The sequence below is a fragment of the Callospermophilus lateralis genome, chromosome 18 (genome assembly GCF_048772815.1).
Source record: "Callospermophilus lateralis isolate mCalLat2 chromosome 18, mCalLat2.hap1, whole genome shotgun sequence".
NCBI lineage: Eukaryota > Metazoa > Chordata > Mammalia > Rodentia > Sciuridae > Callospermophilus > Callospermophilus lateralis.
In genome coordinates, this window is record NC_135322.1 from 55,004,305 (window position 1) to 55,027,636 (window position 23,332).

The 23,332-nt window shown below is 40.2% G+C and overlaps 1 protein-coding gene across 2 annotated transcripts in view; it reads left to right on the forward strand.

The window, feature by feature from the left end:
* Nucleotides 1-254: 254 nt before the first annotated feature.
* The window catches only part of Pdpr (pyruvate dehydrogenase phosphatase regulatory subunit), a 42,392-nt gene continuing 19,314 nt past the window's right edge, over nucleotides 255-23,332 (forward strand). Inside the window, exons 1-9 of one of the 2 annotated variants that reach the window (XM_076837818.2) lie at nucleotides 255-448; nucleotides 7,303-7,587; nucleotides 11,980-12,113; nucleotides 16,948-17,029; nucleotides 17,123-17,286; nucleotides 18,509-18,630; nucleotides 19,407-19,524; nucleotides 20,242-20,391; nucleotides 21,748-21,940. In XM_076837818.2, the coding sequence (XP_076693933.1) occupies nucleotides 7,364-7,587; nucleotides 11,980-12,113; nucleotides 16,948-17,029; nucleotides 17,123-17,286; nucleotides 18,509-18,630; nucleotides 19,407-19,524; nucleotides 20,242-20,391; nucleotides 21,748-21,940 (1,187 nt within the window). In that variant the 5' untranslated portion in view covers nucleotides 255-448; nucleotides 7,303-7,363. The remainder of the gene's footprint in view (nucleotides 449-7,302; nucleotides 7,588-11,979; nucleotides 12,114-16,947; nucleotides 17,030-17,122; nucleotides 17,287-18,508; nucleotides 18,631-19,406; nucleotides 19,525-20,241; nucleotides 20,392-21,747; nucleotides 21,941-23,332) is intronic. The other variant, XM_076837819.2, reaches the window with a different exon arrangement.

Below are 23,332 nucleotides of genomic sequence, written 5' to 3' on the forward strand. Positions count from 1 at the left end.
TAGGCAGCGGAACCGCGGGGGAAGGACCAGGACACAGGCCTCGAGGTACAAAGAGCCCCCCAAACCGCTCACGCTCCAGCGGGACCTGCAGCCCCGACGTCGCCATCCCATTTGCAGAGACCCACGCGGGCGCAGGGCCCAAGTTCCAACCCGGGGCGGAGCCTCGCGAGACCCAAACAAGCCCACGTGGAAGGGGCGGGACCGCCGCGGTGACGTCTCTGCGCGCTCGTGCGCAGCTGAGGTCGCGCGCCCGTTATACCCTTGCTGGGGGCCGTAAAGCGCGGAAGGTCGCGGGCCCGCTCTTCCCCGGAACTTTTTATTCCTCAGGCCCGCCCCTCTTCCCCTACCCGCTTCCCGCTCTCCGGCCCGCGGCGAGCCCCGCAACCGCCGTGCCGCGCCTCGCTTCGGCCGCCGTGTTGTTGAGCGCGGAGCACGAGCGGCAGCTGAGGTAAGGAGACAGCCGTGGGGTCGCTCTGGCTCTCCCGGCCCGCTCGGCCCTCGCGCCCCGGGACCCCCGTTGTTGCCCGTTTCGCGCTTGCATCTGTCCCAGAAGCGGTCCCTTGGTCCCTTGCTGCCCGTGGGCTTCGCCTTGTTCTCCTGGGAAGACGCGTCCTAGCGTCAGGACTCGGCCCACCCGCGTTGTTCGTGCCTCGGGGGCCCGTGCCGGCTGTCCGGGCCTTCGCGCTGGCTCTTCCAGGTGCGCGCGTTTCAGCCGAACGCCCGCGGCGGTCCGCGGACCCGGCTGCGGCTGGGAAGTGCACACCCCTGCAGCGCAGTCTGCTCCCGGCGCGGCTAGCCCGGTCCCGCGTCTCTGCAGGTGAAATCGTTTTCCCGCCTTCACGCGCGTGGTCCACCTGTGCTTTGCTCACCCAGACTGCTGCAGCGTCTGGCAGAAGTTATCTGACGGTCTAGGCCAGGGCGGTGGGATTTCCTCCTAACGTGTGGCACTTTGGGACTGTTGTGTGTGATAGTCGGTTGAGTCGGGAATCTGCAGCCTCTTTTGCGCGCATTGAAAGCACAGTGTGCAGGGCTGGGGTGGAGCGTGGGAGAGGCTGAACGGTCCGTTTTCCGTGGTAGGGATTTGTGACTGACAAACTCTTGATCACCAGGTGCACTTATTTAAAACTATAGCACCCTGGACCAAGGGATCAGAATCTCCAGAAGTGGAGCCTGGGGCTTTTGCTTTTAAATCGGTGTCTCTGGCAGTTCTGCTGAGACTCGTGTGGCAAATGTTGTGTTAGTCCACCTGTACTCACCAAAGTTTCCTTGTGACCAGCAGCCCACCTGTGCCTAATGCAGTAACTCGGGAGCTAGCTCACCTTGCTGCTGTTGGTATAAGCAGATCTGAGCAGAACCAGGCTGTTCAGCAGGAGCTCCTGTCTGTATTACAGTCGTTTTCAAGAACTTTAAAACAAACTCTCTTTAAACCAGATGGTGTTTCTTTGTCATCTTCAGTATCTTTCTCACTGACTTTACCTCCTTTGCTGTCAAGCTTTTTTTTTTTTTCTTCTTCCCATTTTTCCGCCAAACCTGCTGGAGGTTTTCTCTGGTGTCTTCTCTGTTTACTTTAAACTCTTCTTCCCTCACCTTTTCAGTCTCTTGAAGGTCATGATAAGCACAAGGTCAGCAGTCTCTTGGTTCTTATCACCTTGGGCTTTTAACATGGTTTATTCCAATTTGAAACTCCTTTCTTGTCATGTTTCTTCTGCTACCTTTGCAATTCCATTTTTCCTCCTTGGGGATGGACCTTGGGTTCTGTCCTCATAGCTGGCCTGTCCTGGCTCATCTCCTTTTATTGGAAAGGTAGCAGGGAAGTGGTGATAAACAACAGGTTCTGGTGCCAGACTGGCAGGGTTTGAATCCTGGCTGTGCCCTCACCATGATACAGGAGGTTGGGTGAATCACTGCACATAATGTGTATCTCAGTTTCCTCAAAAGTAGAATAGAAATGATGATGATATCTACCTTTCAGGGTTGTGAAGATTTAGTACTTCTGTAGTGTCTGGCATATTGTAGCTATCCATAAAAATACTTAAAAACAATTCAAGTATCTCCATATCCCCCCAAATCTGGAAACCTAATCTTGAGATCTCCAGTCATCAATGATATTTTTCTTATTTTCTTTGTGTATAGCAGATGGGTGCATAGTGGTGAACATGTTGGCGGTTGAGGGAGGTGGATTTTATCTATCTGATCAAATGGTGATGGTCATTCTGTACTCCATAAGTACATCTGAAGTTCAGGATGTGGTGGGTTAGGCCATCAGTCATGGTGAAACTGAAATCACCCTGGGTGAGGGTATGGAAGGAGAGAAATTGTCTTCATAAAGTTCTGAGGACCAGGGCAGAGGAGAGGGATCAGCAAAGAGGTGTTTAGAAAAGAAGTTGTAGAGGACCTTGTATATGGGTAGGAAGAAATGATCGGCTGTTAATTACTGTTGAGAGGTCAAGTGTTATAGTGCCAGGAGAATGTCCTTGGAAACCAGCAACTAGAGTGTTATTGGCAAGAGCAGTGTCAGTGTTATGGGGGAACAGATGCCTGAATGCTGTAAGTTAAGGAGAGAGCTAAGTATAAAACAGTATATGCAGTCCTTTCTGTTTACTAATTTATTGTCAAGTGAAAATGACAGGTTGCTAGGGTTTTGCATATATGTGATTGGCTTGGGGATAGAACCCAGGGCCTTTGGCATGCAAGGTAAGTACTCTACCACTTAGCTACATCCCCAGCTCAAGAATGAATTTCTGTTTAAAAATTGCCTGGCAGATTGCCCAGGTACTCAGGAATGAGTAAATTAAGACTGAAGATCCATATGGTATCAGTGTCATCAGGGCAGCCATTGCTGTAGAAACAAAAATTGTGTTAAAATACCTTTAGCACCAGTGTTGGTGATCATTATGTGGTGGGAAATCTTAATTCCTTCCTGTTTTTGAGTTTTTGCAAAGACTATACTTTGTGATTTAGATTTTTTTTTTTTTTTTTTTTTGTGGTATTGGAGAATGAAATCTACCACTGAGTTATATCACCAGCCCTCTTTAGTTTGAGACAGGGTCTCAATAAATTGCTAAGGCTGGCCTTGAACTTACAATCTAGCTTAGCAACTTTTAATTTTTAAAATTCTAAATCACTCCAGGTGTAGTGGTGCATGCCTATAATCTCAGGGAGGATGAGGCAGGAGGATGGAAAATTTGAGGCCAGTCTCAGGAACCTCGTGAGACCCTGTCTTCAAAAAATAAAAAGGAATTGTAATGAAAATAAAATCATAAAAAATTAAAATGAAAAGGGATGGAGGTTTGGCTTTGTTATAGAGTGCCCTTGGGTTTAATCCTCAGTATCACAAAGGGGAAAAAGAAAAGCTAATTGAAGAAAGTTGTGGAGTTTTTATTTCATGTCTTAAATCACCTGAGAGACTTGAGCATATTAAAATGCTGAGAAGGAGCCAGGTGGCACAGAAACAACACAGGTACGTGAAGAGAGGACAGTTGATGGGGTTGGGGTGCAGAAAAGAAAGGCGGAGGTGGGACTGTAGTGGAGAGATGCACTGTGAACCAGCAGAGAGTTGCAGGTAAAAGTAGGTTCATAGGAGGCATTTCAGGAAGGAGCTGAGACAGGCTGCTTAGAGGGAGGGAAGAAAGGAGGTGGGTGGAAAGTGACAGAGGAGCATGCTGTGGATTCAGAACCTGTCTGTGGGGGAGCCTTGACCTGTTGGGGTGCCTGCTAGCCGTAGTCTGAAGGAGTGGGGGCTTTTTAAGCATGACTAGATGGTAATGGTTGGGAATTTAGGAGGATAGCCAGTTAGGTGGGTGGCCCAGGGTTGTGTGGCGTGGCAGTTCCCCTATGAAGGCTGCATTTCCCTTGGGAAGGGTGGGTATTTGTTGTGGGAATGGTAGTCTGGAGGGTACAGTAGAGAAGTCTGTGGGGGCGTGGGCCATGAAGAGAAATTGGCTACGTTTTTATGAGATTATAGAAAGACTAGTTATGTGGAGAAGCTTATAGATATCAACGACCAGAAGGTGAGGCATGGTGGCAACCACAAGGTGGCCATGATAATCAGTCTCCACTTGCATGAGGTTTCTCTTGCCATGCAGTTTGTGCCTGCATTGATTGCAGATCTGAATCCTCTCTGATGACAGCATGGACTTATGGGGAGCCACCTGTGGGTCATTATGCTGATAGTGGAGGTGGTAGTGGCTTTATTGTCAGTGTGCTGCCCTGATGCCCATGTTTACTACTCCTGGTGTCTTCAGCCTCAGTCTTCTTGTACTTTAATGCTAGTATAGTCTGCTAGTAGATCAGTCTTATGTTTCTTAAAGCAGTCCTCTGTTTTGCTGCTAAATTTTATTAAAATTCTGTCTTTGTCACATTCAGCCTGTAGTAACTCATTGTATAACTGACCACATCAGACCAAATATTAGTCTCTATGGTCTGGCTCTACTTCAGTTCCTACTTCCCAGCATTCATTATAGATTTTTTTGGGCTTTGTACCGGGTTCCTTACTGTCCTCCCAAGCAGATATCATGGTCATATTTATTTTATCCTTTCTCTTTTGTGTTTCCCATCACTTTGTCTCTGTCCAAAATTTACCCGCCCCCCAAGACTCAGCTCACCTCTTACCTTCCTAGTCTAGTTTCTATTTCTGCTAGTGCTGCTAGCCTTTACCTTTTTCCTTTTCTAACCTATTTTATTTGTTGTCTTGTAGAAATGTTTGCTTGCTTACCAACTGTGACTTGGGTGTGTAAATGATAAGCCTACATGACTGACAATCCTCTCCTTCCCAGAGAAAGATATCTGATACTTAAACTCCACCAGACCACCTGTGGAAGCTTGAGGCCTGCTATCCTTCTCTTGGACTCTGGGGCTCATCTCTTCTTTCCTTCTGAAGGATTCCATTCTTTGATATTGGCCCCTTTCCCTTCTGCTGGGCCATTCCTACCAGAAAAAAACATTCTTTTAATATCTCCCATCTTTTAAAATGCAAACAACTTTGCTTTATCCCACATTTTTCTCTTCTGTCTCATTTTTCTACTCCCTTTCAGAGTAAAATGTAATGGAGCTGTCTACTCCCTTGTCTTGTCTACTCTTCAATTTGCTCTATTTTGTTTTATTCCTAATACTTGAAGATGTTTCCTTTTTGAGGACATCAAGGCCTTTATGTTTTCACATCCCTTTGGACACGTGGTTGTCTTGCCTGATTGTTCAATACCGTCTGCAGTTAACACCGCCTCACCTCCCCTTTTTTTTGTGTGTGTGGCATTGGGGATCAAACCCAGGGCCTCATGCATGCCAGGCAAGTGCTGTACCACTGAGCTACATCCCCAGCCTTTGCAGTTAACCTCTTCTTGAAACACTTTCTTCTCTTGGCATCTGTGACATGCCTCTGCCTGGCTTTTCTCTGTGCACTGACTACTCTTTCTCCATCTCTGTAGCCAGTTCTCTTTTTATCTGGATGCTCTCTTTAAGTCCACCACAGTATTCTGTTCTTATCGCTTGTCCTTCCCTTCTTGTTCCAGTCTGTAAATACTGGGGAACCTCGGGTGCTCTTCTCCTTCTTCTCTAAATGACAGGGTTTTAAACATTGTATTTAAGGGTAAGGACACCCCTAACTCTTTGCCATCTTGCCATCTTATATATCCAGCTGTTGCTTGGCATTTCTAAGTGAGTAACATTTAGTTGTCCATTCCCCTATGCCTACCCTTTCGCTCATTGTCTTTCCTCACTTCTTTTCTTCCTCCCTTCCTCATTCCTAGTCTTTCACACTGACTGGCACTACTTGATTATCCCAGAATCTTAGCTATCATCCCTTTTACTCCTTTTCCCAACTTTGATATTCACTTCGTTAGCACATAAGTTCTGTCATTTCAGAAACTTTCTCTGACTGCCACTGTCTAGTGTAAGCCATGCTACCCTTCCTTGGACTACTGCAGTAGCTTCCTAATTCTCTACTTTTCTCATTCTACCATCCACCCTAGCATGGAGCCAGACTGACCTGTGAAAAATATAGCAGGTTATTCCACTCCCCTCGTACTGTGAGTTTTCTTTACACTTAGAATTTTATTCTATCTCCTCATGATGGTTGTTTCTGCCTTTATCTCCAGATTTATCTGGATTGTTTTCCTTTTAACATGCTGCAGACATGCTGACTTCTGTTATTGGTCTCATCAAAGTCTTTCTTACCTCAGGATCTTTTTTAAAATTATTTTTATTTTTTTATTTGCAAACTTTTTTTTAAAGAGAGAGAATTAAAAAAAAAAATATTTATTTATTTATTTTTTTAGTTTTTGGCAGACACAACTTCTTTGTTTGTATGTGGTGCTGAGGATTGAACCCAGACCGCACGCATGCCAGGCGTGTGTGCTACCGCTTGAGCCACATCCCCAGCCCCATTTGCATACTTTTTTTTATTGGTTCTTTTTAGTTATACATGACGGTAGAGTCCATTTTGATAAAATTATACAAGCATGGAGTATATTTTATTCTAATTAGGAATATTATTTACATTTCTTAAAGTAAACTGATATTCATGATAATATATACAAAACAGCAGCAATAAATTTCTTTTTCCCCAATTACTTCATTTTTTAAATATATGACAGCAGAATGCATTACTATTGTTGTTACACATATAAAGCACAATTTTTCGTATCTCTGGTTGTATACAAAATATATTCATACCAATTTGTGTCTTTATACATGTACTTTGGATAATAATGATCTTCACATTCTACCATCATTTATAACTCCATACCCCCTCCCTTTCCCACCTCAGGACCTTTATACATGCTTGTTTTTCTGTGTAAACACTCATATGGTTGGTTCCTTCTCATCTGTCAGGTCTCTTTTCAAATGTCACTTCCTTGAAGACCTTTTCTAACCATCCTACTTTAAATATGCCCCTAGTTATTACTCTATTGCATTAACGTTTTTTACTTTTTTTGTATATTGGTTGCCTCTCACTAATTCACACAAACTCTCAAATATAACTTTTTTTAAAAATATATTTTTAATTGTAGGTGGACACAATACCTTTATTTTTATGTGGTGCTGAGGATTGAACCCAGTGCTTCACACTTACTAGGCAAGCTGTCTACCACTGAGCCACAGCCCTAGCCCCTCAAATGTAACTTTTATAAAGGCAGAGACTTCCTTATTCTTGTTCACTTCTATGTCTATACTTAGCAAAGTGTTTGAAACTCAGGTCCTCAAATATGTCAAATGAATTATTACTATTCTTTGTTAAATCATTTTCTCATTTGTTCTATGCATTGAGTTAAATGTAATGAAATGTGCTTGCTTCTCTCTGTCTAGTTTGAATTCCTGGGATTGCCTTAGCTAGCAAGAACATAGTTCCTGGTTGGTGACAGACATAATGTTTTACCGGTTGCTATCAATTGCCCGAAGACGAAGAACCAGCCCAGGATGGCAGAACTGGTCCTCAGCGAGAAGCAACACATCAACTGCTGAGGCACAATCTATCACCCTGCCTGCCCAGGCCCAGGTTGTCATCTGTGGGGGTGGAATCATGGGCACATCTGTGGCCTATCACCTCTCCAAGATGGGGTGGACAGATATTGTCCTTTTGGAGCAGGGCAGGTAAGGATCAAATGGGACTTAGCTTGTGGCTGTGCTGTACTAATGGTAAGGGACTCCCTCATTCCTTCTCTTCTCAACGATAATGACCCACCAATAGTTAATCCAAATGTTCCTCAGAGTCATGAGAAGAACTGAGGTGAAATCTTCTGCACTTTATTTAGTGATACTAATGTTTTGGTTTTTAGAAAGGTAGTAGATTTCAAAAAACAAGTATCTTAAAAGGATTTATATAGAGATTACACGTGCATACCTGTAATCTCAGTTACTTGGTAGTATGAGACAGAAGGATTGCAAGTTGGAGTTCTGAGACACTGTCTCAGAAACAAATAACAAAAAGGGCTGGGGATGTAGTCAGTGGTAGAGCACCCTGGGCTCAGTCCCTAGTACTGAAAAGAAAAAAAAAAAAAGGATGTATGTGTTTACAACACATTTTATCTCATTCTCTTTGTTGTCACCCAGTAGTTTAAGTCCTGTGACTTTGAACTGAGATAAAAGTGATTACATTCTGCCTATATCTCCATTATTGATTTTCATTTATTTATTTATTTTTATCATGCAAAGCAGATGCTTTGCCACTGAGCTATATCCCAGCCCTTATTTTTTTTAAATATATATTTTTAATTACAGATGGACACGGGCTGGGGTTGTGGCTCAGCAGTAGAGCACTCGCCTCGCACATGTGAGGCCCTGGGTTTGATCCTCAGCACCACATAAAAATAAATAAATAAATAAAATAAAGGTATTGTATTCAACTACAACTGGAAAATAAATGTTTAAAAAAATCATAGATGAACACAATACCCTTATTTATTTTTATGTGGTGCTAAGGATTGAACCCAGTGCTTTACACATGCTAGGCAAATGCTCTACCACTGAGCCCCAGTCCTAATTAGCTTACTTTTGAATGTATGTATGTACAGAAAATGTATGATGTACAGAAAAACTGACGGTTATTAGAAAATTCCCATATACCCTATGCACTTTCTTTTATTATTTTTAATTTTTTTAAAAAATATTTATTTTATAGGTGGACACAATACCTTTATTTCACTCATTTATTTTTTACATGGTGCTGAGGATCCAACCCAGGGTCCCATGCGTGCGAGACGAGAACTCTACTGCTGAGCCACAACCCCAGCCCTTAATTTTTAAATTTATTTATTATTTTTAATTTTTTTAGTTGTCAATGGACTTTTAATTGATTTATTTATGTGTAGTGCTGAGAGTTGAATTCAGTCTCATACAGGCTAAGCAAACCCTCTACCACTGAGCTATAACCCCATCCTCCCTACATCCACTTTCACCTAACATCTTACGTTATTACAATTACCAAATCAGAACTCATGCATTAGTATTAACAAAAGCTCATTCTTTATTTATTTTTGTTCATAATATCCTTTTTCTATTCTAGGATCCCACCAAGGATCCGTTTCTCCCAGTCATTATGTCTTCTCAGACTCCTAAGAGCTGTGACAGTTTCTTGGACTTTCCTTGTTTTTGGTGACCTTGCCAGTTTTGAGTTTTCTGTAACATTTTAGACTTCAACAAAAATTTGTGCTTGTAAAATAGTGTAAATTACATTAGGTAAACAGTTATCTTTTAGCTAGATTTTTATTGCTTTCTTCCCCCAAAAGAAATATGCTTTCTTTATGGGCTTTGCCTCTTTTTCAGTTTTTGCCTTCTTTTAGATGAATCACATATTTTTAGTATTCTGTTTCATCTCTGTGGACTTTTTTTTTTTTCCAATAATTTTTTAGTTGTCAATGGACCTTTATTTTTTTGTGGTGCCGAGAATTGAAGCCAGTGCCTCATACATACCTGTTAAGTGCTTTACCACTGACCCACAACCCCAGCCCCTATCTTTGTGGACTTTTAAGCTACTCTGTATCATCATCATCATCATCATTATCATCATTGTTATTGACAGATATCACTATATTGACCAGGCTGCTATTGAACTTGTGACCCTCCTGCCTTTGTATTATTTTTTTAATGATTATAGAGATCAGAATATGTATTCTTTTTTTCTCCTTTTGTGGTGTTGGTGATTTAACACAGGGCCTTCTGCATGGTAGGCAAGTGCTGTACCACTGATCTACAGCCCCATGTATTCTGTTTTTTGTTTTGTTTTTAGTAGCATTTTAAAAAAATATTTATTTTTTAGGTGTAGATGGACACAACACAATGCCTGTATTTTTATGTGGTGCTGAGGATCGAACCCGGGTCCCGCCCGTGTGAGGCAAGCACTTTACCGCTGAGCCACAGTCCCAGCCCTAGTAGCATTTTTTAATCATAAAATTCTTAGTTTCAACAGAGAAACATTACAGCCCTATGTATTCTTAATTTATTTGTCCATTATGAAGTACTACTATACCACTACTTGAGTATTGTTGGACATAACAGTATAATTGTTTACCTCCTTTTGCCCTTTGTGTTATTATATATTTTAATTCTATATATTTTATAAATTCTGTAATAATTGGCATATTTGCATTAAATAATATTTTCTAGCAAATTTATTTTGAAATGACTTAATTCACTAAAAAGCTTCAAGAACAGTACAGAGAATATCCATATCTTTTTTACCAAAGTTCCCCCATTGTCAACATTCTAATGTACCTGTTGTATCACCTGCTCTGTTCTTTGTAGATGGGTATACACATAGCCATGAGAGAGAGAGAGAGAGACAGAGAGAGAGAGAGAGAGAGAGAGAGAGAGTGTATATATTCCCTTTTTTATAACTATCTCAGCATAAGTTGCAGACCTGATAACCCAGCACCTCTAAGCATTTCAGGGTGTTTTTTTTCCTCAAAAAACAAGTGCAACCTCCTACATAACCATCATACCTGAATATCAGGAAAATATGAATACAACACTACTATCGGATTCATCAGTCTCACTCAGATTTTGCCAACCATTCCAATAAGGTCTCTCTATCCTTTCTGGTCCAGTATTATCTCCAGGAACTTGTGTTCAGTAGTCATGTCTCTTCTCCTGGCACAGTTCTTCAGCCCTTCCCTGTTCCCATGTCCTTGACAGTTTTAAGGAGTACAGGCCTTTCTCTCTGTGGGATAATTCTCAGTTTGGGTTCAACTAATGTTTTCTTGTGATCGAACTCGGGTCACACAGTTTTTCAAGAACAATGTATTGCATTCCATACCAGTCATCCTTGTCAAGTGCATAGGTCATTGGCTGTTAGTCTGTTCACAGAGTTGTACATCTGTCACCACAATGAGACCAAAAATTTTAGGCAGGAAGACCACAGAAATGGTGCTAGGCTTTTTGCAGTGTACCACACCAGGAGGTGCATGGCTGGCATGTACTACTGGTGGGAATAATCCTGATCACCCAGTTTTGTTAGTATCCTCTGAGTATCTCTGTGGGAGCCACTTTTTTTTTTTTGGCATTAGAGATTGAATCAGACTAGGCAAGCACTCTTACCATGGAGCTACATCCCCACCTCCCCCTCCTTCCAGTTTTTGAGATAATCTAACAAAATTGCCTAGGCTAGCTTTGAACTTTGAATAGCTGGGATTACAAATGTGCCCTGCCCCTTCTGCCCTCTTATAATGGGCTAGCAATCTTTGGGGAGATGGATTCTGAGATTTTGCCAATATCTTAATGTCACACCTCCACTTACCAGGCTTAACTTCCATTGGCAGTTGACTGCACCTACCACCATGATGCTTGCCAAATGGTGAGGTTTCTTTCCTTATCCTTCTTCTTTTAGTTGGCATTCTGCTGTCGGAAAGTTTTTCCTCTACCTCATTTACTTATTTGCTTAAATGCACCCACATATCAGTTTAGAGTGCTTGCCTAGCACATGTGAGGTGCTGGATTTGATCCTTAGCACCACATAAAAAATATATTTTAAAAAAACCCTTTTCATTCTTTTTGTAGTTGTAGATGGACACAATGCCTTTATTTTTATTTATTTATATGTGGTGCTGAGGATCGAACCCAGGGATTCTCACATGCTAGGCATGCGCTCTACTGCTGAACCACAGTCCCAGTCCACTCTTTTTTTAAATTGTATATATTTTTTGTTGTTGATGGATCTTTATTTTATTCACTTGTTTATATGTGGTGCTGAGGAAAAAAAAACATGCTAGGCAAGTGCTGTGCTGAGCCACAACCCCACTGAGCCACCAGCCCATCCCTTATTCTTAAAATTATATTTCTGACATTCTCCCTAAGGCGAGAGCGACTATCAGAACTCAAGAAGTTCTATCTTGGGAGAGATGGAACTCCCACCCCAGATAGATTTGGTGATCTCCAAAACTTTAAACCGTATTTGCATTTTTTGATATTACAAACAATATTATAATGAGGGTTCTCGAACATACTCCGATACGTGAGTCTGCCTAATAGCATTTTGCATCCATCTTGCAGGTTGGCTGCTGGCTCCACCAGGTTCTGTGCCGGCATCCTGAGCACTGCCAGGCAGTTGACCATTGAGCAGAAGATGGCAGACTATTCAAACAGACTCTACCATCAGTTAGAGCAAGAAACAGGGATCCAAACAGGTAAGCAGGTAATTTGCCATTTACTGGTCTGTCTCTAGACTAAAAGTATTTACTGTATCTGATCCTATTCCAGCTTTCTTGGTGATTTGGTAATTAAGACTAGGGTTTTAGTCCACAGTCTTCCACCAGCTGGAACGTTACCATGGGCAAGTCACATAAATTGTTGAGCTGCTAGATTACAGGTGTGTGCCTCCACGCCTGGCTTTAAACTGAAATTTAAAAAAACAAACAAAAATTTTTTTTAAGCTGTAGGAGGGACACAAAACCTTTATTTTATTTATTTATGTTTTATGTGGTGCTGAGAATCGAACCCAGTACTTTACATGTGCTAGGTGAGCACAATAACACTGAGCCACAACCCCAACCCAAACTGAAAAAATTTTTTATACGTATGTTTTTAGTTGTTGATGGACCTTTATTTTATTTATTTATGCAATGCTGAGAATCAAATCCAGTACCCCACACATGCTGGGCAAGTGCTCTACCACTGAACCACAACCCCAGCCCTTAAACTGAAATTTAACTGACAAGTTATAGTCTTCATCTGTAAGGGTTGTCCCCCCGCACATGGCCTAATATATTGGTTTATGTTTTTAAAATTAACAAGTAAGTGCCCATCAACTTTTCTCAGTCTATTCAAATCCTACTTACTGAAAAATCCAGATGTATCAGTAATTTATGAAGTGTCTATTTCAGACACCATTCACCTTACCTAGACCTCATCTCTCTAAAAACTTTTATATTACATTTTTTAAATATTTTTTTCATTTGTAGATGGACACAATACCTTTATTGTATTTGTTTATTTTTATATGGTGTTGAAGATTGAACCCAGTGCCTCACACATGCTAGGCAAGTGCCCTACCACTGAGCCACAACCCCAGCCTCTTATGTGACATTTTGTTAATACATGTATTTAACAAGTCATCATGTGCTCTCTGTACCATATTTTAAAAAATATTTTTTTAGTTGTAGATGGACAAAATACCTTTATTTATTTATTTTTATGTGGTACTGAGGATCGAACCCAGTGCCTTACACGTGCAAGGCAAGCACTCTACCACTGAGCCACAACCCTAGACCCTCTCTGTACTTACTTTATATCTGAAATTGTTTCTCTTATTTCCTCACATATGGTAACTTTTTTTTTATGTACAAGGGATTGAACCCAGGGGCGCTTGACCATTGAGCTACATCCCAAGGCCTTTTTATAAGACAGGGTCTTGCTGAGTTGCTCAGGGCTTCACTAAGTTTCTGAGTCTGGCTTTGAACGTGTGATCTTCATACTCAGCCTCCCAAGCCACTGGGATTACAGGTGTATACCACTGCGCCCAGCCACTTTTTTTTTTTTTTTAATAATTTTTATTTTATTTTTTAGGTGTAGATGGATACAACACAATGCCTTTATTTTTATGTGGTGCTGAGGATCAAAACTGGGTCCTGCCCGTGCTAGGCGAGCGCTCCACCACTGAGGCACAATCCCAGCCCCCAGCAACTTTTAATAATAGTTAAATAAAAGAACATTTTAGGCTGTTTTCCAGATTAACACATAATCCTATTTCATTTTTTAACTGCAGAGCAGTGTTCCATAGCACCTGCCATTCAAAGCTTGTCATCTATTTATAGGTCCCCCCACATTTTTTTTAAATAAATGTTTTTTTAGTGTAGTTGGACACAATACCTTTTTATTTTTTTTTAAATATTTTTTTTTTTTTAGTTTTGGGTGGACACAATATCTATTTTATTTTTATGTGGTGCTGAGGATCGAACCCAGTGCCTCGCATGTGCTAGGCAAGCACTCTACCCCTCAGCCACAACACCAGCCCCTCCCACCTACTTTTTTGCCACTGTGCATAATGGTTCAGTTAAGATTTTTGTCCAAATACCTTTATTTTCTCCTAATTCTAAAGAGTAGATTCCTTCTAGAAAAGAGATAAGTTGGACAAAGAATATAGGTACTTTATATTTGGATGGTTATTGCCTAATCATTCTCCTAAAGGGTTATACCCTCACCAACAGTGTATGAGAGTGCTTATTTCTTTTTCTTTCCACACTTTTTATTGGTGCATTATAGTTGTGCATAGTGATGGGAGTTGTTAAATATTTGTATGTGCATATAATATAACAATATAATTTGGCCAGTATCACTCCCCAGCATTTCCCACTTCCCACCCTTTGGTCCCTTTCTCTACTGATCTCCCTTTGATTTTTAGAAGAGAGAGTGCTTATTTCTTTACAGTCTTCTCAACATTGGGTATTTATTTTTGCTAATCCTGAGGGGTGGAAAAAAAACGTTCAGGATTCTTTTTTTTTTTTTAATTGGTTGTTCAAAACATTACAAAGCTCTTGACATATCATATTTCATACATTAGATTCAAGTGGGTTATGAACTCCCATTTTTACCCCAAATACAGATTGCAGAATCACATCGGTTACACATCCACATTTTTACATAATGCCCTATTAGTAACTGTTTTATTCTGCTACCTTTCCTATCCTCTACTATCCCCCCTCTCCTCCCCTCCCATCTACTCCCTCTACCCCATCTACTGTAATTCATTTCTCTCCTTGTTTATTTTCCCATTCCCCTCACAACCTCTTATATGTAATTTTGTATAACAATGAGGGTCTCCCTCCATTTCCATGCAATTTCCCTTTTCTCTCCCTTTCCCTCCCACCTCATGTCTCTGTTTAATGTTAATTTTTTCTTCCTGCTCCTCCCTGCTCTGTTCTTAGTTGCTCTCATTATATCAAAGAAGACATTTGGTATTTGTTTTTTAGGGATTGGCTAGCTTCACTAAGCATTATCTGCTCTAGTGCCATCCATTTCCCTGCCAGATCTCTTTACATCTGTTTCAGTTAAAAATCATTTCATAGGTTTACTGGCCATTTATAATTCTTCTTTGCATTGCCTTTTAATATCATATGTCTCCTTTGTTTCTTTCTTTTTTTTTTAAGAGAGAGAATTTTTTTAATATTTATTTTTCAGTTTTCTGTGGACACAACATCTTTATTTTTATGTGGTGCTGAGGATCGAACCCAGCGCCCCGCGCATGCCAGGCGAGCACATTACCGCTTGAGCCATATCCCTAGCCCTCCTTTGTTTCTTTATTGATCTATAAGAATTCTATTTTATGACTCTTAACATTTTTTAAATATTTATTTTTAGTTATAACATTATTTTATTTTTATGTGGTGCTGAGGATCAAACTCAGTGTCTCATGCATGGTAGGCAAGTGCTCTACCTCTGAGCCACAACCCCAGCCCGTGACTTTTCACATCTAACAACACAAATTATATGTCAGAATTCCTTTAGTCAAAACCTTTAAAGTCTTCTGTAGGAAAATAATGAAATTTTAATCTTATTAATGGGTGGAGTGAAATGTAATTTTTGGGAATGTGATTTAACATAGTATAACATGCTTTATTGTGTAGGTGCATGTACAGTAAGTAATACCTTCCTCTAAATAATCTTTCATAATGATTACAAAATAGTTGCTGACCCCTTCATCTGTCTTAAAGTGAAATCCAGCGTGTGATTAGCCCACAGATCACTGGCCAAGATCACTGCACAAAGCTGGTATATCTACTATTTTTAAACACCAGGCTCTGAAATGTCAGATCCTTTAACCTGGGATCTTCTTGTCATGTCAGTGTAGGGCATATTTATCTGATGATTTCAAGAGATTTTGAACTATTTAAATTATCCTGACTATATATTCTATTTAAAAAAAAATTTTTTAGTTGTAGTTGGACAGAATACCTTTATTTTTATTTATTTTTATGTGGTACAGAGAATTGAACCCAGCACCTCACACGTGCTAGGCGAGCATTTTGCCGCTGTGCCACAACCTCAGCCCCCTATACATCCTAATTTTAAAGATACCTGACTGATCATTGTTTCCTTCACAAGAACTGAAAGTGTTTTAAGATTTTCATTGACTCCAGTGTAATAGTAGTAATATATCATGTGTATTGATTCCAAATTGACTGTTAAACTTGAGGAAAAAAAGGAACTTATTGGAAGGATGTTGGCACTTGTGGAGTTGGCAGGAGGTTGCCAGCTGGAGACAACAGGGGGGCCAGGATGTGAGGAATAGGAATGGCCAGGACACTGCTGCCCCTAAAATGAGAGCTCTCCAGTCATTAACCCACTTGCTACAAACTGAGGGTCCAGTTTGTAGCTTAAGTGACAAGCCCATTGTTTGTTTGTACTAGGGAAGGAGAGGGAGGACCTGCCCTCTGATAGCTAATGTTATGTGTGGCTTTTGCCAGGAATTATACTCTGACCAAGACTAAGAAGAGGAAAGGTGAAATTGCCTAGGAGTAAAAAAAAAAAAAAAGGATGGATTCTAAGTCACATCTTGCCTAAAAAAGATTCTTGAGCCATTATTTTTTGTACTGGGTATCGAACTTAGGGGCACTTAACCACTGAGCCACATACCCAGCCCTTCTTGTATTTTATGTAGAGACAGGGTCTCACTGAGTTGCTTAGGCCTTGCTAAGTTGCTGATACTGTCTTTGAACTCAAGATCTTCCTGCCTTAGCCTCCTGAGCCACTGGGATTACAGGCATGCCCCACCATGCCCAGCCTATTATGAGCAATCTTATGTACATCAGGACCTCGTTTGTTTCTCAGAAGATGATGAGCTGAGAATATTTATACATCTGGTGTATTTTAAATTTTCACTTGAAGTTCAAAGGAAGCTAATTGGCTTACCCAGGGATGTTGAGTGACATTGTTAGGATTTGGGACACATCTAACCTATAATGCAGTGGAGCCCTCTTTACATTTGGTCTGGTCTGTCTCAGTTTGACTGATGTTTCCTTACAGGTTACATAAGGACAGGCTCAATCTTTCTGGCTCAAACACAGGACCGGCTCATTTCCTTGAAGCGCATCAACTCAAGTTTGAAGTACGTAAGAGGCTAGAAGCCTGTCCTGACTTTGCCACACTGACCTCTGCAAAGAGCCCATGAATGTCATTGTCCCCTTGTGTTCATTGGCAGTGTTACAGGCATCCCTTCAGAGATCATCTCCCCAAAGAAAGTGGCTGAACTTTACCCTCTCCTCAATGTGCACGATCTGGTGGGGGCCATGCATGTTCCTGAGGATGCTGTGGTGTCCTCTGCTGATGTGGCTCTTGCCCTGGCAAGTGCTGCCTCCCAAAATGGTGAGCAGGTTTTTGTGTTTTCTTAACATGGGTTTGGGAGAAAGAAGTTTCCTGAGAAGTGTCTTATGGTAGGAGGCAATGATTCCAATTCACATTTGGAAAAAGTGTCCTCATTGGGTATTCATCTTCCTGCCTTTGAATACTGGATCTCAAGAGTTTTAAAAATGTAGTATTTTTTTTTAATATTTATTTTTTAGTTTTCAGCGGACACAACGTCTTTGTTTGTATGTGGTGCTGAGGATCGAACCCAGGCCGCATGCATGCCAGTTGAGCGCGCTACCGCTTGAGCCACATCCCCAGCCCTTTTTTTTTTTTTTGTATCTGTTGATTAGTATTTTTTCTCAGGGTCATATTGAGCTTCCACTCACCCACTGCCCTTGGTAATGGGGATTAAACCCAGGGCCTTGCACATCCTGGATAAGCACTCTACTACTACTGAACTACTCACCCAGCCTGGGCCACATTTTTCATGTTAAAAATTTCAAGTAACTACTGTTTTTTTTTTTTTTTTTTTTTTTAAATCTTTATTTTTATGAGGTGCTGAGAATTGAACCCAGTGCCTCATGTATGCCAGGAGAGCATGCTACCACTTGAGCCACATCCCCAGCCCCAAGTAACTGCTTTTTATTGCTGATGAGTGTGTTTCACACTTAGGGGAATTCTGCTTCCTCCAGGACTTAAGAAGCTCTAAAGTTAGCCTTGGAGATTGGATGCACAGCTTAAATCATGATCTGGAGTTCAGACGTATGATGGGAAGAGTAGTATCCAGGGTGTTATATACTTTAGGTGAACTGATCATGATATGGGCAGATTGGAATTTAAGATGCCCTATTTAGGCTGGAGTTATGGCTCAGTGGTAGAGCGCTCGCCTTGCATGTGTGAGACCCTGGGTTCGATCCTCAGCACCACATAAAAATAAATAAAGATATATAAAAAAAAAATCACAACTTAAAAAAGAGAGATGCCCTATTTGAACTCTTTCATCCTTGCTCCATATTTTCAACTAATATGTACTAGACTCTGTTTTTAAATTGATCAGCTATTTTCAGTCTTGAGCAAGGTCCATTACATAGTCTCAAGATGTCGTTCCTAAGGGTTTTTATTTCTTAAATTAGAGCACTGACCTACTTATTCAGTTATTCTTTGGGGTGGAGAATCTGCTGCAGATGTTTCATTCTGGAACATCAGATGATGTACCAGCTCTTTCTTTATTTTGGCACAGGTGTTCAGATTTATGACCGGACAACTATTCTTCATATAATGGTCAAAAAAGGCCAAGTTACTGGTGTGGAAACAGATAAAGGACAGATTGAATGCCAGTATTTTGTCAACTGTGCTGGTCAGGTAGGTTAGCAACAATATTGAGCAGATCATTTTCTTATTTTATTTGGATATTTTTGGTATAGAGCATTAAGATTAATACTGTGATGGACTAAAGAGAAGTCAGGTACTATACTATTTCTTGTTTGGACTGAAAAAATCAGAATTCTTTTATCTGAATCAGAAAATTATACTTATTTCTCAAATAGAAGCATCTGTGACCTTTTCCTCCTTCTGCACCAGGTTATTTGGTGCCATCTGGTCAGAAATGCCAGCAAATAGTTAGACATTGACATGAATCCTTGCTTTTGGGTATTTCCATAATGTTAAATTTCATTCTACAACCTAGCAGATAAAATATTAGGCTATTTTATTGTATTAGGACCATGTTTGAACACTAAGCTCCTTCTACTTCTGAGGCAAATTGGTACCTTTCCTTCTACTCTGCAGTTTTAAGGTGATCTAGGAAATACTCCTTGCTTTATGAAGTTTACTTAATGATTGGTATCTGGAGTTATTAGTTGAGGCCAGGCATTTTATTAAAAGGGCTTCTGCTGACTGATTGGTAAATCTATTGTCCTTTGATTAAAAGGTTATTTTTTTGTTTAAAAAATATAGTGTTGCTCCCTATCCAAATACTTGAACTAATTAAAGCAGGCTGAAACTTGGCTTCCCACACCTGTCACTCTAGCAAGAGCACACAGAAGCCACTTGAAATTAATTTCTTTTCAAGAGGCTAAACTTGCTCATTTGTGTTTCTGTTCCTCTTCCCACCCACAAATAAATCTGTCCATTTGTAGTGGGCATACGAGCTGGGTCTGTCCAACGAGGAGCCGGTTAGTATCCCGTTACATGCCTGCGAACACTTCTACCTTCTGACTCGCCCCTTGGAGACCCCTCTGCAGAGCAACACACCAAGTGAGGACTTGTACTTTTTTACAATCTTATCTACTTGCCAGTATCCTGTCCTCTGAAAAGGAAGACTTTCTGAAAAGGACAGATTGTACCTGAGTCTTTTATCTTCTGCAGCATGTTACAGGGAGGTAGACTCAATTCTAACTTTTCTGTGATATTTCTTTATGAAAGGATAGTCAAATGGGCATGTCATCAAGCAATTTTTTGTTTTTGTTTTTGTAAGCTTAACTTTAGTCCCAAAAAGAGGTAATTGAGAATATTTGGAATGTAACTTTCAGTTTTTAATTCGAATGCTACCAATTGTAGAAATGTTACAGGTAAACCATAAACTTGGGTGGTATATTGGCTCCAGGTACTCTAGGAGAGGGTTTCGATATTGTTTTCAAGCTCTGCAGTCCCCTGTTAGACTTTTGCTTGGCACATGGCATTCATGTAGTTTGGTTGTGAGACTTTGCAAAGCTTCTAGGTTCCTGCTAAAGTTAGGGATAATCAGAGAAACTGTCTCCTCTGTAAATCTGCTGGGAAGATCCTCCCCCATGAACTCCAAAGGTATTTTTAAGCTGACTGATGCCTATGTGTATTGGATGCCATTTCCTTAATAAATCCATTCATGGGTATTTTGTTTCTTTTATGTCCATTTAGAAAGCTGGCTTGCCTCTAAACTCTTGTTTGTTTGTTTGTTTTTCCTACTCCCCACTCCCTTGTCATTTTCCTTCTCAGCTATTGTTGATGCTGATGGAAGAATTTATATTCGGAACTGGCAGGGTGGCATCTTGTCTGGGGGCTTTGAAAAGAACCCAAAACCTATTTTCACTGAGGGCAAGAACCAGCTGGAAATTCAGAATCTGCAGGAAGATTGGGATCATTTTGGTGTGTGAATTACATTGTAATGATAATACCATCTATTTGTCTAAGATGTTCTACATTTATTTTTTTTCCAAAAGTGTTATATTTCTCAAAGCATTTCAGGAATAGTATAATAGTAGTCACCAAAACATTCTCCATAGTTTGCCTAGTGTAGGGATGCAGTTACTAGTTAGCAAGTTTAGGAAACTAACATCTTGGTTAACAAACTTGGTTTATTATTTTTTCCCTTAAATCATTGCAGAAATTTTAGGCTAGGAGACTGACTTTTGGTCATATTTTATATAAAACTGAAGAACTTTTTAAAAAGCAGAATTGTTTTATTATGTGGTCTCTTAATTTTATTTATTCAATAATTAATAGTTACATGGTTCCAAATTCAAGAAATAGAAAAGTATCTCTGAAGATGCATTTCCCTTTCATTCTTTTTTTTTTTTTTTTTTAATATTTTTTAGTTTTTCGGTGGACACAACATCTTTGTATGTGATGCTGAGGATAGAACCCTGGTCGCACGCATGCCAGGCGAGCGCACTACTGCTTAAGCCACATCCCAGCCCCCCTTTCATTCTTGATGGCTTTTTTTTGTTATGGGTGGTGGATTGGACTCGGGGCCTTGAACATACTTGGTATACACTATACCAGCACTATGTGAACTTTCTTTTAAAAATAAACTTCTTATGGGAAGTTTGAAACTTTTCAAAGTATGTAAAGTAATATGATGAACACTGCCCCCCCACCACCACCCCCACGAACCCAAGCAACTCTACCCTGGATTCATCTATTACCATTGTCCCACGGAATTATGGCCAGATGACAGATTCATTATTAAAAATGGGTAAGGATCTGTCTTGGAGCTATTCCAACAAAGGAAAACATTGTCTTTCATTGAAATCTTTCGACACCACTTAAGATTTTCCACTCAATACTGGCTCATTCCATTACTCTCTGTGGCCACATGTATTATGCCGTTCAGTAGCTCTCTTCCTTTCTAGAGTGTGTTTTTTCTGTCCTTATGCAAGCATTTTGCAGGTGTGTCCTGTAATTCCACCAAGCTTTCTGATTTCTGATAAATAGCCCACTTGGCTCTTAGAAAAATCCCTCCTGAGAAGTTTTCTGAAAGGAGTAGTAGTTTTAAAAAATCTCCCTATATATATTGGAGCTGGGACTATAGCTCAGTGGTAAGCACTTGCCTAGCATGTGTGAGGCACTGGTTTGATTCTCAGCACCACATATAAATAAATGAACAAAATAAAGGTCCATCAATGTCTAAAAAATTTTTTAAAAATATATGTATATATAAGATTTGAAAGTTTTTAGATTCCCTAAAGGTAAACTCTATTTGGGTTTGTTTTTATTGCTCAGAGCCCCTGTTGAGTTCCCTCCTGCGTAGAATGCCAGAATTGGAGACTCTGGAGATCATGAAGTTGGTGAACTGCCCTGAGACCTTCACACCAGACATGAGGTGCATCATGGGCGAGTCTCCTGTAGTACAGGGCTACTTTGTCCTGGCAGGGATGAACTCTGCTGGCCTGTCATTTGGTGGAGGAGCTGGAAAGTAAGTCTTCACGCAGAGTCAGTTATGAATACATGTCAACTTGCTGGGCTTTTTCCCTTCTAGGATTACTTGCTAGGATGTTATGTAATATTTTTAATCTGAGATGCTAAAGATAATGGTAAGATTAACATACATATAATTTGAGAATTGTCTCCTACAAAGAATTCACCATGGGAGGCTCTCCCCATATTCTAGAAGTGTCATTTTGCAAAATATTTTGCGAACTTCTTTTTTGAAGTTAGCCATAGAACTTGTTTTTTTTTGTTTTTTGTTTTTTTTTTTTGTACTTTTTCCAGTCATAACAAGTATGGCCCTTCAAAGTGTATATTTGAGTTTAGAAGTAGCCAAGTGTGTAGTGAGTGTGGTAGGTGATCAAGCTGTGTAACATATTATTATTTTAAAAGTAGGTATTAGTAAAAATCAGTAAATTACAAAGGGATGTAAATACTGTACAATTCCACGTATGTGAGGAACCTGGAATGGTCACATCTGTAGACAAACAGCACAGTAGTGGTTGCAAGGGTAGTAGGAAGTTACTGTTTAACAGGTATAGTGTTCAGGTCTGCACGATGAAGAGTGAGTTCTAGAGATGGATGATGTGCATGTACTTGATACTACACACGTAAAAGTAGTTTAAGGTGATAATTTTTATTTGTATAGTTGACCCTTGAACAATTTAGGGGTTAACTACATAGTTGAAACATCTGCTTATAACTTATTCATTCAATTATTTTATAGTACTGGGGACTGAACCCAGGACCTCATGCATGTTACATAAGTGCTCTGTCTCTGAGCTACATCCCCAATCTTTTTTTAAATTTTAGTTTTTATTTATTTATTTATTACTTTTTGTAGCACTAGGGACCAAACCAAGGGCCTCACACATGCTAGGCAAGTACTCTACCACAGCCACATTCCTGTCCCCAAAATTTTATTTTTGAGACAGAGTCTCACTGAGTTGCCCAGGCTGGCCTTGACTTTTTAAGATCCTTCTACTGCTGAATAGCTGGGATTTATAGGCATGTGTCAGTGTACTCAGCTTGCTTATAAATTTTGTTTTAAAGTGATTTAAGACCTTTATTAATAGGTGCTTGCAGACTTGCAAGTGTTAACTTTTTTTTTTAAAGAAATATCAGTTCATAAGGGATTGGGTATATACTTAGTATGAGACCCTGAGTTCAATCTCTAGCACCAAAAAAAAAAAAATGTAGATTGTTTATTATAAATTATAAATGGAGTTCTTAAAAATTTCAACCTGACCATAGACAAAAGCATTTAAAAGCTTATACAGGTGTATTGAGAACAAACAGGCTTTTTAAAAAACAAAAAAATCTGAAATTTGTTAGTAGAGTATCAATTATTAAAAATAACAAAAACTCCCACCCATGCTGC